This window comes from Gorilla gorilla, chromosome 19 (genome assembly GCF_029281585.2).
Source record: "Gorilla gorilla gorilla isolate KB3781 chromosome 19, NHGRI_mGorGor1-v2.1_pri, whole genome shotgun sequence".
Lineage (NCBI taxonomy): Eukaryota > Metazoa > Chordata > Mammalia > Primates > Hominidae > Gorilla > Gorilla gorilla.
The window spans coordinates 47,557,359-47,572,728 of NC_073243.2; the positions used below are offsets into that span (position 1 = coordinate 47,557,359).

Sequence of the window (15,370 nt, forward strand, 5' to 3'; positions counted from 1 at the left end):
AGCGAAACCCCGTCTCTACTAAAAAAAAAATTTTTTTTTAAATTAGCCGGGTGTGGTGGTGGGTGCCTGTAGTCCTAGCTACTCAGGAGGCTGAGGCAGGAACATGGTGTGAACCTGGGAGGTGTAGCTTGCAGTGAGCCGAGATCGCACCACTGCACTCCAGCCTGGGCGACAGAACAAGACTTCACCTCAAAAAAAAAACAAAAAAACAAAAAACCCCAACAAGCAGATTTCTAGCCAAAAGACCTATTTCCCACTTTAAAGCCACCTGCCTAGTTGCAGACAGATATAAATGCTTTAAGCCTCCCTGGACTCTTCCCTGTTCTAGCAGTTACTTGCATTCTATTTTTGACCTACTGGCACATTAAAGTGGCATGAAAATCAATGTTTTACATTGAAGGGAAAAGGGCTGGATCGCCAGATACCAATATATTCCTTCCTGGATTAGGCAGTTCCTCAAAGCACACTTAACTAATACATTCCAACAGACAGGCCCAGATGAGTTGCATGCGGGCATTTGCTGGAACAAAGAACAAAATCGTCTTGCTTGTTAAAGATCGTTGGCCAATCAGGGACCTTCCACTTGATATGGTAAGAAAGAATTCAAGAGAAAATGTAGTCAACAACTCTCAGTTTTGAATTTTATCCCAGTGCTTCAGACCATAAGGAGTCCCTCAGGCCGGGAGTCCAATTGCCCAGAAGTAAAATCAGACTCTCAGACCAACAGCTAGAACCCTTTCCAGGACATTGAGGTATTCACCCACAAGGGCTCTAAAGCTCGACTTCAAACAGCATGAAGCTGTGTAAAAACTTCCAGCTCTACAACCAGATGAATGGTTTTTACTACTTCATGGGACACCAAATTCCACATAATTAAGATATGTTTGGGATAGAATGTAGTTTATTAAGTGGTAAAAAGGTGACTTTAAACTGCTTTTCCAGCAGATGTCACAGTCCTACCAAGATATCAAGATCAAAGCTTCACATTTAAGGAAATGATTATTTTTTTCTCATTTTGCCAGCTGATAAGTACTGCTTCTTATCCTTAACCACACTCAAAGGTAATGCTCTCAAGTCTAGCATGTGTCTAAGTTCAGCCCAAATTTGAGTCTCACTAAAAAGATAAAGTATTGCTGCATATCTGCGTCTTTGCCAAGTTTCCAAATCCAAAAAGGATATTTTGGTAATGGAAAAGGCAGTGTTTGCCTTCCATTTTAGTGGTGTGTGAGTTCAAGTTATATTGGAAGTCACAAAGAACTACGTAACTTAAAAATGAGAGAGAGAAATAGAACTCTTGGAAAGATGACTTTTTTTTTTTCTTTTTTGACATGGCATTTCACTCTCATCGCCTAGGCTGGAGTGCAATGGCGTGATCTTGGCTCACTGCAACCTCTGCCTCCCGGGTTCAAGCAATTCTCCCGCCTCAGCCTCCTGAGTAGCTGGGATTACAGGTGTGAGCCACCGCGCCCGGCCGAGATGACTCTTGACTAAAGGGTTTGCAGTAACATAAAGGAGTTTCGGAGACTTAAGACTGATGAAACTTGAACCAAGTTTAATATACTTCTTCCCCAGTTCAGCCATGCTACTTTTCTAGGTTAAAAGAAAGTTGCAGAACTTCTGTAAATTAACAGGCAAGCTGGTGGTGGTAAGAGCTCTGATTCAGGTTAAAACAAACAATCAACAAAATAACCACTGGAACTTTCTAGAGCCATAAGAACTCTTTAAAAATTTATCCAGCCAGGCGCAGTGGCTCGCGCCTGTAATCCCAGCACTTTGGGAGGCTGAGGAAGGTGGATCACGAGGTCAGGAGTTCAAGACCAGCCTGGCCAACATGGTGAAACCCATCTCTACTAAAAATGCAAAGAATTAGCTGGGTGTGGTGGCAGGCGCCTGTAGTACCAGCTACTTGGGAGGCTGAGGCAGGAGCATCACTTGAACCCGGGAGGTGGAGGCTGCAGTAAGCAGAGACTGCGCCATTGCACTCCAGCCTGGGTGACAGTGCGAGACTCCATCTCAAAAAAAAAAAAAGTAATAATAATAATAATCCTTATAATAGAGAGGCCTGGTGCTTAGTTTATGTGCCTCCTGATGTGATGTCACAGAAATTGTACATTACCAGATTAGTGTTGTTGCCAAAAATGCATACCTGAATAAAATTGTGAGGAAACAATTAGAAAATTCCACAATAAGGAATATTCTGCAGGGCAATTACCTTGGATTCTTCTAAAAAGCCAAAGACACTAAAAGAAGACAATTCTAGATTGAAAAATTAAGCAGCCAAATGCAATGTATAAATACTAAATGGAGCTGGGCATGGTGGCTGACGCCTGTAATCCCAACACTTCGGGAGGCCAAGGCAGGCCACTTGAGCCCAGGAGTTTGAGACCAGCCTGGGCAATATGGTGAAACTCTGTCTCCACAAAAAAAATACAAAAATTAGCCACGCGTGGTGGCAAGTGCCTGTAGTCCCAGCTGCCTGGGAGACTGAGGTGGGAGGAACACCTGAGCCAGGGAGGTGGAGGCTGCAGTGAGCCGAGATCAAGCCACTGCATTCCAGCCTGGGTGACAGGGTGATACCCTGTCTAAAATAAATAAATAATATAGGATTCTGGATCAAAAACCAAATTTTTGTATGTCTTTTATTATATGTCATATAAAGGACATCTGTGTGGCAGTAGGGAAAATTGGAATATGAACTGTTTATTAGATGTTATTGCATTACTGTGAATTTTCTTAGATGTATAATGGCATTAGTGGATATGTAGAGGAATGGTATCCTCAGATGTCTGCTAAAGTATTTGGAGATAAAGGGTTTATAATAATAAACTTTTGTAGTGTTTGTACTTTCAAATGGTTAGCGAAAGTACATGTGTGTATATGTTAAGTATATTTATATACAGACACACATATATAAAGAGAGTAAATATGGCAAAATGTCAACAGTTTGGTAAATCTAAATGATGGGTATATTGGGGTTCATTATACTATTTTTTTCATGCCTCTGCAGATTTTTTTCTTTTCTAAAGTTAGAAGAAAGTATTTTGGTTTTCATGACATGCATCTTATCTTCATTAGCTCTTCAACTTTTAAATTTCTATACAATAGGTTTATGACTTGGAAAAGAAGAAAAGACAACAACCCTTAGTAGGTGAGCCTTATGTTTTAATTCATGGAATTAGAGATTAGTTGTGAGGCTACAAAGATCCAATATTTTCAAAACCTGATGATTTTTTATGTTAGAGTGACTCCAAATTGATGCGAGTCTGGAGTCAGGGAGTTGCCCAGTTCCAGTATAGTGCCACTGACGCTTAAGTAGCCTCACCAAACCATGCCATTAGGGAGCAGTTTTTAAATAACTATCAAATTATACAGTGACAGCATCATTTTATTTCATACACAATCTCCTTCCCCTGCAGGCCAACTGCTTTAGAATGTGCACTTCCATTGGAACCCCTATTTTCTTACAGCATGTCGGCAAGTCTGTGTTCCTAATCAACTGTGAAATTTCATGAAGGTGGGTACTCTGTTCTAATTTCAGAATGTGGTACAGCATTATGGCATGAAACAGTAACTCAATAAACACTAACTGAATAAAGAAGTGGGTAAAATAAAGATTAAAGCGGGGATTTTTCAAGAAAAATTGTATCTTTTTAAAAATTGTATGCAATAATGTGGATTCTCTAAAATGACTAGTAGGAGAGAGAGGAGGGACCAACTTATAAGGAAGCTTTCAAATGTTATTGTTAGTCACATGGGCCTTTGTGAGAGGGCTGGGAGAAGTCTCTGGAATAGAAAATAAATAGAAAACGAATATATTTTTGGAGTATAAATGATCATTACCTTGTTTCAGGAGCCACAGTTCACCCAGCGGCCAGAGGCCTGGCTGAGTTGTTTGTCCTAAACTTAATATATTTGCTATATAGTTCTGTTAATGAATAGAATTCTGTAAACCAATAATTATACTTTATGTCTTAATTGAGCACTTAAAAATTCAAGATACATGAATTATTTTTCTGAGCTATTTACCAAGCCTATTTAAACTTGTGAGTTTTAAAAATGAAGCAAACTCTTTCCCTGAGATAAGCTTTTTACTTCTTTTGCAAGGTAGCTATTTCAGTAATATTTGGTATGGCACTATAATGAAATCTGTCAGGAATTAGAAGGATGAGTACTTTACTATAACTGAAAAATGAGCATGTTTGAGAATTTCTGATAACACTAATGAGTTAGTGTTTCAAATGAAAATAATTAAGTCAACAAAAAGAAATTCTTCTTGGATCAGTCTTGAGGACTGAGTAATACTGATAAAGAAATATCACTTGAAAGGAGCTTTTTGTCTTTAAATGAAGATAAATTAAAAGGGTAACTAGGATTTGCCACCTGCAATACTGATACCTACTAGCACAGAATCAAAGCTAGAGTATAAAAGAAAATTCTCTATAGGTCACTGGGCAATTTTTAAGAACTCATTTTTTGGGGAGAGCAAGAAAAGTAGACAAATCAGTCCAAGGTGAGGTATCTTTGGAAAATTTAATTTGGACCATATTTTCTTCCTCTTTCTGAAAACATCAAATATCCCCATACAGTTTGGGTTCCACAGCTTACAAAGGGGCAGTGGGTTTCCCGCAGTTACATACCGTACCCAACTTTCTATAGAAAGATAAAACATTTTCCAACCTTGCTTTTGAGTATTTCCTAAAAAATGCTTTAAAGTTTCCTTACAATAAATGGCAAGTAAAACAAAGTAAGGCTTTTTTTTTTCTCCTTTTCCCCTTTTTATGTACTGCATGTTCGAGGAATAAGGAAGGAAGACTAGTTCCATCAGGGTACTAGTAATCCTAGTACCCTGGGGATTACTGCTGGATCCTCCCAGGTATTACCCCTATTATTGAGGCCCTGATGCACCTCTGCACTGAGGAACCTGAGAAGGGTAAGTACTAAACAGTCTGTCATAGCCACGTGGGACTGTCACAGCACAGGTGGAACTGGGAGTCACCCAGTTCTTCTCGGTGCTCACAGGAGTAACAAAGGAACTAGGACTAAACCATAACCAGAGGTCTCCCACGTGGTACTGCAGTACCACACGTTCACTTTTGTGGGCCTTACAAATGCACATTTATAGACCCAATGTATTTACTGGAAAAAAAAAGAAAAAAATGCCTTTACTAATTTCTGTATCAAATTATTAGAATGAAAATAAAAGCATTTGTCTGATAAAACACACTTTCTATGTTAGATGAAAATAACTCCCTTGCAAGATAAGCTTGGTAATGTGTATTTGTCACTATTTATATATTTTTGCTTAGTACACACATTTCTTTAATAGCATCATCTGAACAGCTTTGTCATTTTTCAAACCTGTAGTTTCATTAGCTTAAAAAAAGGATAAGGCAGCCAAATTTAATGAATTTTGGTTGCAGAAAAACATCTCAGGTATTAACTCTCATCTTCAAATATTAAGAGCACATAATTAAAAGATAAAGTTTCTTCTCTTAACAGGAAACTAAGCAGCTATTGTCATCAAATGTACCTTTACATGTACTTTTTAGTGAAGGGCCCCCTCATAAATATAAAATTAAATTCTTTTGAGGAATAGGTTCGTGATTTTAGTTATGCAGGATTTACATTTATCCTTTACATTTTGTAGTAAAAAATGTGTGGTCTTTGCTTATTTTCATGAAGAGATTTCTTCATCTCAGCAGGCTCTCACATACAAACGGCAGGCTGGGTTACTCAGCTTGTTTCTGAAAGGGGAGGCAGCCACATGTCATGTGCTCTTAGAATCCTTGCAAAAACTCCTGTAGCTGGGTGACAATCTCCGTGTCCACTGTTTCCATGAGGGACTGGAAACCTTGTTCTCCTAGCATCTCCTGCTGTGCCTTGAGCTTCTCGTAGATGAACTGCTGCAGTGACACTGTATGAACAGGGTCCTTCAGGGCCAGCTGTGGGATACAGAGAGGGAGCAAGACTGTGTCAAAAAAGCAAAACAAGTCTCTCCTACCTGCAATTTACAAAAGTTCTTTGTAATCTCTTCTACAGTAACAAAATTGCTTCTGCCTCTCTTCTCACACAGATTCTGTACTAATCTCATGGTGGAAAAATCTGTCAAAGAAAATTTCATTCAATTAGTCTTAACTTCAGTTCCCTAGCGCCCCCTGAACATGTTTTCTGATCAGGCATTTCTCAAGAGCTGGGGGACTCATTCATTTAAAGCATCAAAGCCTAGTAGAAAGCATTCTAAAAGAAACAGAACATGCTGAAGAACATTTAAATACAATTGTCCAGCATTCTCCTTAGGAAGATAGGGTAGGGTAGGCCACTGTGGCAACCCAGTGATGCCCTCAGGATCGAGAAAGGAGACAGTGTTTGCCCTACCCTGGATTGCAATACTATTTAAATTCCTGTATATGCTTCTGGCTGAAAAAAAAAAAAAAAAAAGGGACTCCTCCTCTCCCACTGGGATATTTGGAAAACAAAAGAAGTGTGATTTCATGAAAAATAACCCAGAAGTCCACTCCTTAAAGATAACAATGACAAAAGAAAATATTTTGGCTTCTTCTATCCCTGTGGTATGCACATACATACATATACATAAAACACACCTGGACCCAGGCTAAGTGCAATGTGTGATATACCCGACTGAATCCTGCAACTAAGAGTGTTACCGGAAAAACTGGTAAAATCTAAATAAAAGTCTGGAGTTTACTTAATAATAATGCACCAATGTTAGTTTCTTAATTTTGATAAATGTACTATGTATATTTGGAAAATGTAGGGCCAGGCTCGGTGGCTCATGCCTGTAATCCCAGCACTTTAGGAGGCTGAGGCAGGCAGATCACAAGGTCAGGAGTTCGAGACCAGCCTGGCCAATATGGTGAAACCCCGTCTCTACTGAAAATACAAAAATTAGCCTGGCGTGGTGGTGCACGCCTGTAGTCCCAGCTACTTGGGAGGCTGAGGCAGGAGAATCGGCTGAATCTGGGATGCGAAGGTTGCAGTGAGCTGAGATCGTGCCATTGCACTCCAGCCTGGGCGACAGAGCGAGACTCCGTCTCAAAAAAAAAAGAAAAAGAAGAGGAAAGAAAAATGTAACATACAATGTTAACATTAGGAGAAACTGAGTGAGGGGCACATGGGAACTCTTTTTACTATTTTTGTTACTTTCCTGTAAACCTAAAAGTATTCCAAATTAAGAAGATTACTCTAAAAAATGGACTCAGCAATTAGAAAAGTATACCCCTCTGTGGCCATTTGGTATAAGGACAAACCACTCTACAACTGACATCTCATCTTATGTATTAGCTTATATAAGTGTCTAATAATACAATTTCTAAGCAGCTAGGCCTGTGTTCAATTTTGAGATAAAAGCTGATGTCTCCAAGCTCTGAATGACATTCAAGGTTAGTTTTTCTCAAGTTAATGACTTCATCAGAACTAGAATATAGATCGGAAAATTCCTGGTTTTGTTCTCTTTCCATTACTTCCATATGCTCTTGGCTTCTAAGAAAGTATGTGATCATTTAAGAAGTATTTCCATTGAAACAGTTAAGATAAAATTAGGAACCTTCAGAAGCTTCAGTCATTAGCAAGAGATAATTACCCAGAATTCCTGACTCTGGGGTAACACCAGATAATGAAGTGTTAATAGCCAGATTCACTTCTAAAGTCTACACATCGGATTTTAATGAGCACGTGGCTCAGTATTGCTTAATTTTAAAATTATTACTCTAAGACAGAATGGTTCTAGTTGAAGTGTGTATCAGCAATTCCCTCCTGTTGGTAATGACAGCCTTTTGACATATGCTTCAACCTATGAAGTAGTCTTCTAAAGTGGTTCAAGATTTTAGTTTCTGTGGGGCTACTTACAAATTTCTTTTTGAGATTTCTATTCCTTGAAACAAAGTTTCCCATTATATTTCACTACATTAATAAGCAATTTCACCCAGCAAGAATTTAGTGAATCAAAATCTTTCATTTTCCTTGTTATGTGGCATATGTCACTATTCACTTTTTAAGCCTATATGCCCAATTATAATTTTTCAGAAACTACTTACTGTAAAGTTGTTTTGTCAGAGGCCTTTGAGCCGGTGCAACTCCATCTTTTTTTTTTTTTTTTTTTTTTTTTTTTTTTTGAGTCTCTTGCTCTATCGCTCAGGCTGGAGTGCACTGGCGCGATTTCGGCTCACTGCAAGCTCCGCCTCCCGGGTTCACGCCATTCTCCTGCCTCAGCCTCCCGAGTAGCTGGGACTACAGGCGCCTGCCACTATGCCCAGTTAATTTGTTTTTATTTTTAGTAGAGATGGGGTTTCACCCTGTTAGCCAGGATGATCTCGATCTCCTGACCTCATGATCCGCCCACCTCAGCCTCCCAAAGTGCTGGGATTACAGGCCTGAGCCACCGTGCCCGGCCTGCAACTCCATCTTGAATAGGGGCTGGATAAAATAAGGCGGAGACCTACTGGGCTGCATTCCCAGGACGTTAGACATTCTAAGTCATAAGATGAGATAGGAGTTCGGCACAAGATACAGGTCATAAAGACCTAGCTGATAAGGCAGGTTGCTGTAAAGAAGCTGGCTAAAACCCACCAAAACCAAGATGGCCACAAAAGTGACCTGTGGTCATCTTCACTCCTCATTACATGTTAATTATAATGCATTAGCATGCTAAAAGACAATCCCACCAGCACCATGACGGTTTACAAATGCCATGGTGGTATTTGTAGGGTAACATATAGGGTAACATCCAGAAGTTACCCTATATAGTCTAAAAAGGGGAGGAACTGGCTGGATGCCATGGCTCACTCCTGTAATCCCAGCACTTTGGGAGGTTGAGGTGGGCAGATCACCTGAGGTCGGGAGTTTGAGACCAGCCTGACCAACATGGAGAAACCCCGTCTCTACTAAAAATACAAAATTAGCTGGGCATGGTGGTGCATGCCTGTAATCTCAGCTACTTGGGAGACTGAGGCAGGAGAATCGCCTGAACCCGGGAGGTGGAGGTTGTGGTGAGCTGAGATCATGCCATTGCACTCCAGCCTGGGTAACAAGAGCAAAAGTCCGTCTCAAAAAAAACAAAACAAAAAAAACGGTGGGGGGAGGAACCCTCAGTTCCAAGAATTGACCACCCCTTCCCAAAAAATCTCATGAACAATCCATCCTTTGTTTAGCATATAATCAAGTAATACCCATAAAAGGCCGGGCATTGTGGCTCACACCTGTAATCCCTGCACTTTGGAAGGCTGAGGCGGGTGGATAACCTGAGGTCAGGAGTTCGAGACTGGCCTGGCCAACATGATACAATAAAACCCTGTCTCTACTAGAAAAATACAAAAAATTAGCTGGCCATGGTGGCACGTGCCTGTAAACTCAGCTACTTGGGAGGCGGAGGCTGCAGTGAGCCGAGATTGTGCCACTGCACTCTAGCCTGGGCAACAAGAGCAAAACTCTGTCTTAAAAAAAAAAAAAAAGAGAAAGAAGAAAGAAAGAAAGAAATACCCATAGAAATAGCCAGCCAGCAGCCCTCGGGGCTGCTCTGCCTATGGAGTAGCCATTCTTTTATTCCTGTATTTCTTAATAAGCTTGCTTCCACTTCACTCTATGGACTCAACCTGAATTCTTTCTTGTGTGAGATCCAAGAGCCCTCTCTTGGGATCTGGATCAGGACCGCTTTCTGGTAACAATTTCCTACTGAATTTTGCTAAAGTGTTTTCCATCCTAGAAAAATACTAAATAATTGCTAAATTTGAATTTAATTTTTGTCACTTAGAAATGTAGAACATTTTTTAAGAATAATAATATATTCAGGCTTCCTTTCCATGAAACTTGGTAGGAGACACATAAATACACTAGGTATGTAACAGGCCAAAAAACCTTAAAGGAAAATTGATCTACAACAATGTATTTAACCATGTGGTCTTCAAAAATTCCTTAATTAAATTATCTTTGGTTTAAAAATTCCCTTCTTTTCTGACTTCTAATTGTTTTGCTGCAGATAACTGTCAATTTCTGAAATATATCTAAAATAACTAAGTTTCTAAGATCTGTTGGATATAAACTCTCCTAACTCTGTGGCTTAATGAAGAGTATGAGTCCAGCAGATACCAATCAGAACCCACTTAATCAATAGGGCGCAGCAATACAAGCTCAATCATCAAACTATACCCACTGTAAAACCCAATCTGTCCTTTGAGAAGCTTGGAATACAATTTCTAAATGACCAGCTTGTAAGTAAAGGAACTATTTTACATTGCTATGTCTAGAAACACTGGGATCTAGACTTCATGAGATAAAAATAACCGTATATACATACATGTCTCAGTGAACAAATTAAAATTCCAATTTAGCAATTATCTTGTAAGCTAGGTTTCCTGACATAATTATTTTTCTTTCTATTAGTCCTTGACCATTATTACTTGGGCATTCTTACTCTAGTATGCCTTTACTGCAATGTGCTTTATTTAAATCTCTGAGAGTAAACTTGACAGAAACACAACTCAAGCAATTAGACAAAGTAATTATTTCAAGCCTAGATCTGAGCAACAGAACATCTGCTTATTTCTTCACGTTTCAATATGCAATCATCTTCAGAGCAATTAAATGGGAATCAAAATACAATATCCACATTTACTAAACTCCAATCACAAGCAAGGCTTCTGCTAGGTACAGGGTAGGCCATTCACATATATAATTTCATTTAAAACTAACAATAAGAATAAAGGAGGAAAGGGAAGCCTCAGCAAAGTCACAACAAATCTTTATACAATAGTTCTTCACTTGGCAGCATAAGGGAATCATTTGGGGAACTTTAAAAAATGCTGATGTCTAAGTCCTACTCCTAGTGATTCTGATTTTCAGTAGTTTCAGGTACCAGAATATTTAAAAGCTCCCCAAGTGATCGTGATATACATCCAAAAATAAGAAGCACTGCTACAGAAAAACGTGGGCCAAGAGTTTTGAGGCCTAACCTCTCAAGAAAACACAATAAAACATCTACAGGTATTTCCATATGCATTAAAATAAAAGAATATAGACAACAGGCTAAATAAAACATGTAACACTTAAAAGAAAAAAAAAACCCTTCAGCTACTAATTACAAGCTCTTTAAACTTAAACCCATTTACCATTACTTGCCAGAAACCTTTCAGGTTTCCTTTCTCCTTCAGACTCACTGAGGCAATTTTGAGGGAGTTTTACTTTACTGTGTGCATACCAGGAAATGTTGATGACTTTTTTTTTTTTTAATCATTGTTTGACTCCTCCACTGTCCAAAAGTTTAGTGCGCTTCTTGATTTTGGTTTTTGTTTCCTGAATTCCAAAGGATTCCTCAAATCACAGGGTAAATGAGATTCAAATTTGTAAAAGACGTTCATTTAGCCTGCTTTTCCTAACTACTTATTGCTAGCATATAACAGCAACATACATTTATATATAATTATCACTTATTAAATTCTCTTCATAGTTGATCTGTTGATCTTCTTAGGGACTTTTCTGGCTTAAATTACTGACAGAGACAGGAGGCAGCCAAGGCCCCACTCCCCTTCCCCCTTAAACCCAGCCTTCAAGCCTAAAACAGCCTGAAGGCCGAAAAACGTACTGCAGGTCTGGGAGAATCTCTAACCGGCCTGCTCCGTGGGAGGACAGGGTGGAACCTTGGGAAATTTATGCCCCATTTGCAGGGGGAGGAGCCTGGCCTCTCCTGTTCCTGTGTGGTAACCTGAGATTCAATCTGTGAGATGGGGACCTGTTAACAGGTACCCCTGTCACTTTGCTGAGTTTTTTTCCATTTTTGCCCAATAATTCTGTTCCCCCTCGCCCTTCAAAGTGTCTGCCAGCCTAATCCTTCCAGGTCGTGTGACAAGAACCTGGTTTTTACTACAACATTATCATTACAATGACTTCTGAATTTCGTCTCTTCTTTGCCAATACTTAAAACTTACACAGGCTCTCTTCTCATCTCATTGGCTAGAAACTCCACGTAACAGACTATTGTATCATCATCATCAAACTCTTTTACTCTTTTCCTAGGCCACACAGACCACATTTCCAGCCAATGGAATGTGAGCAGAAATGATAAGTGCCATTATTCAACCTAACTCTTAAACTACTCCTACTCATTCTTTTTCACAGTTTTCCTGCTAGACAGAGCCATGTGTTGAAGCCATGCATTTCAATAAGTCTCGATTGTAAACCAGAAATAAAATTGTAAGGCCCTCCGCCACCCACCATCCGTTTGAATGGACTTCCTCTTTGGCCAGGACACTCTTAAAATTTAACCTGAAAGACTGCTTCAGGCCATGATGGCAAGCAGATATGCCTCAATATACCTCTTCAGTATTAGCATCAACACAGACCTTACGTCTGATAAGAGACATTTATCATTTATTCTCTTTGAAGCCTGCTACCTGGAGGCTTCATCTGCATGATAAAACTTTGGTCTCCACAACCCAGACATTTCTTTTCTATTGACTCCAGGTCTTTAGAAAAACTCAACCAACTGTCAACCAGAAAAATTTAAATCTGCCAATAATCTGAAGCCTCCTGCCTCTACATTTTGTCCCACCTTTCTGGACCAATGTATTTTTTTTTTTTTTTTTTTTTTTTTTTTAGACAGAGTCTCGCTCTGTTGCCCAGGCTGGAGTGCAGTGGCGCAATCTTGGCTCACCGCAAGCTCCGACTCCCGGGTTCATGCCATTCTCCTGCCTCAGCCTCCCGAGTAGCTGGGACTACAGGCACCCGCCACCACACCCGGCTAACTTTTTGTATTTTTAGGAGAGATGGGGTTTCACCGTGTTAGCCAGAATGGTCTCAATCTCCTGACCTCGTGATCTGCCCACCTCGGCCTCCCAAAGTGCTGGCATTACAGGCGTAAGCCACCCAGCCCGGCCTGTCATTAGTAATATTAAATGAATTAAACTACATAAAAAAAAAAAGATTGATAGTACATTCTGGTAAAACCACTTGCAATGAGCAAGCAAGAAACATTTGAGGAGAGGGGCTTTTGGGGGGAAGGAGGCAATTTAAAACACTTCTTCCGTGGTTATAAATCTATTTCTATCAGGTACTAAGTTTATTTTTAATTTTTTTTTGGTAAAATTAATATGGGAAAACTGTCCTGAAAAGATTTTTCCATTGATTAGCCTAGACTTGCATGTACAATACCTGAAGCCATATTATATGCCTTCTTATCCCTAATATTTTATGTTTATTCTTCCACCCCTTGATTAAATTGGCCAGGTTTATCTATTCTGTGGGTTTTTTAAGAAGAAGAACAAGTAAACAATACTTATTCATCAATTTTAGTACTTTTCTGTCTAATTTTTAAAATTATTAATGTCTTCTATTTTTCTAAGGCTGATTTTTTCTAATGTCTCTATTTTTCCTTTTTTTCACATCTTGACATAAGTAGAGTTCATTTATTTTCATTTTTTCTTGTATAATAAAATTACTTAAGGCTAGGAATAATTAAGTTTTGCTCACATGTTTTTATGTGTAACAATCTCAATGTTGTATGTCATCTACTTCAAAATTTCAAGCTTCCCCTTTAAAATACTGTTTAAAAAACTTTATGAAACCAGTATTTCTCTCAACCCTTGTGTAATACCTGGTTTTACTTTAATGTGGTCAGATAATTTAACCTGTACTATTTCTATTCTAAGAAACCAGGGATTTTCTTTGTTAGCCTAGAATATGCTCAGTTTTTGTAAATGTTTCATGAACATTTACATATTCTACTTATAGAGTAGAATTTTTATATATAGATATTAAGTTTCCTGATCATATTATTCAGATCTGTCACTATACACCCACTAGATCATCTTAAGCTCAACTAAACATAGGCTCACAAGACTACCATAGGCTATCCTTAGCATCAGTTTATACAGAAGGCTGTGGGGAAGACTTACTATCACAAAAAGAAAATGTGTAGGAAAATAAGATAAATTTTGCACCAATAAAAATGTTATAATCTTACATGTATTTTTAGAATCCTATAAAACTATGTTGCTTTTTGAGATAATTTCTTACATGTTTTATAAAAGCATTTCTACTTATAACTCAATTTTGGCAGTGCAATTTAGGACTGTCTCCATTCAGTTTCCAGCAATGGGGTGAACTCTTTATATTAAAAAAAAAATCAACTTTAATATATAACTAAATTAAATAATAGGGAATTGTTTTCCTTCCATTCATCTTATTGTCATTAAAGTAAAATGGCTACATAACAAAGTGTAATAGAATATTTAGGGGTGTGCTATGGCACATTAATGTTACTAAATTAGAAAATAACAGACTGCTAGATATCTAAAAGTGCCACTATCCAGCACTGCCTTTAATTCTATTACTTCCCTCTCAGAAATATAATTAATATTCCTGTTTGTCCACTATGGGAGAGAATATACTATAAAACCAAACATGTGAATTAATACATTGTTCCTATTATATGTGGACACCAGGTGATTCAGAGAATGGAAAGAAGATAAACTGTGAGGAAAAATCAGATGAGATTTCTATTTGAAATCTAAATGTCACGGATAGGCCAAGTTTTCTGAATATCATTTATTTCTGTCTACATTTTTATTACAGGGATGGAGAAATCTGAACAAGTATGAACATCTATAGGACACAGCTGCTCCCTTGTATCTCCTTATTGTTCTAATTGCCTTTGTGGTTCCAAGAAGCAAGATCACTGAGCAAATCTTATGAGAATCTCAAGTCTCTTGATAAAAATGCTCAACAAGGTCAAGTATCAGGTGAAGGACTGAAAAGTGCAGGTGCTATAAAGAAGAAATGTTGAATGAGAACCTTTAAAGGCAAGAAAGTTTAATAATGGGTCAGTCAGTGTCCTCAATCTCTTTCAAAAATTTGATTTCATCAAATGGTGTATCAATAATTTATAAAAATGACAAAATGTGATGGAGATGAATAAGGGGCTAAAAATTTTCCATCTTTAGCAGATGGTCATCTGCTGACAAAGCAAAATTGTTAAATAAACCAAGTATGGCTATGAGGCTAATTTTTCTAAAGCAGATCCTGTTCTCTCACTGATTTTTTTTTTTTTTTTTGAGTCAGAGTCTCACCCTGTGCCCCAGGCTGGAGTGCAGGGGCACAGCCTCAGCTCACTGCAACCTCTGTCTCCCAGGTTCAAGCGATTCTCATGCCTCAGCCTCCCAAGTAGCAGGGACTACATGGGCATGCCACCGTGCCCAGCTGATTTTTATATTTTTAGTATAGATGGGGTCACACCATGGTGGCCAGGCTGGTCTCAAGTGATCCACCCGCCTCGACCTCCCAAAGTGCTGGGATTACAGGTGTGAGCCACCGTACCTGGCCATCTCATTGGTTTTTATCACAGATCAGATGTATATATATTTTT

General features: G+C 38.8%; 1 protein-coding gene across 4 annotated transcripts in view; it reads right to left on the bottom strand.

Annotated features, from left to right (window-relative positions):
* Positions 1 to 4,511: 4,511 nt before the first annotated feature.
* IPO11 (importin 11) overlaps positions 4,512 to 15,370 on the bottom strand; it is a 224,248-nt gene continuing 213,389 nt past the window's right edge. For all 4 annotated transcript variants that reach the window (XM_055367578.2, XM_055367577.2, XM_063700733.1 and 1 more), the window contains one exon: positions 4,512 to 5,942. In XM_055367578.2, the coding sequence (XP_055223553.2) occupies positions 5,933 to 5,942 (10 nt within the window). In that variant the 3' untranslated portion in view covers positions 4,512 to 5,932. The remainder of the gene's footprint in view (positions 5,943 to 15,370) is intronic.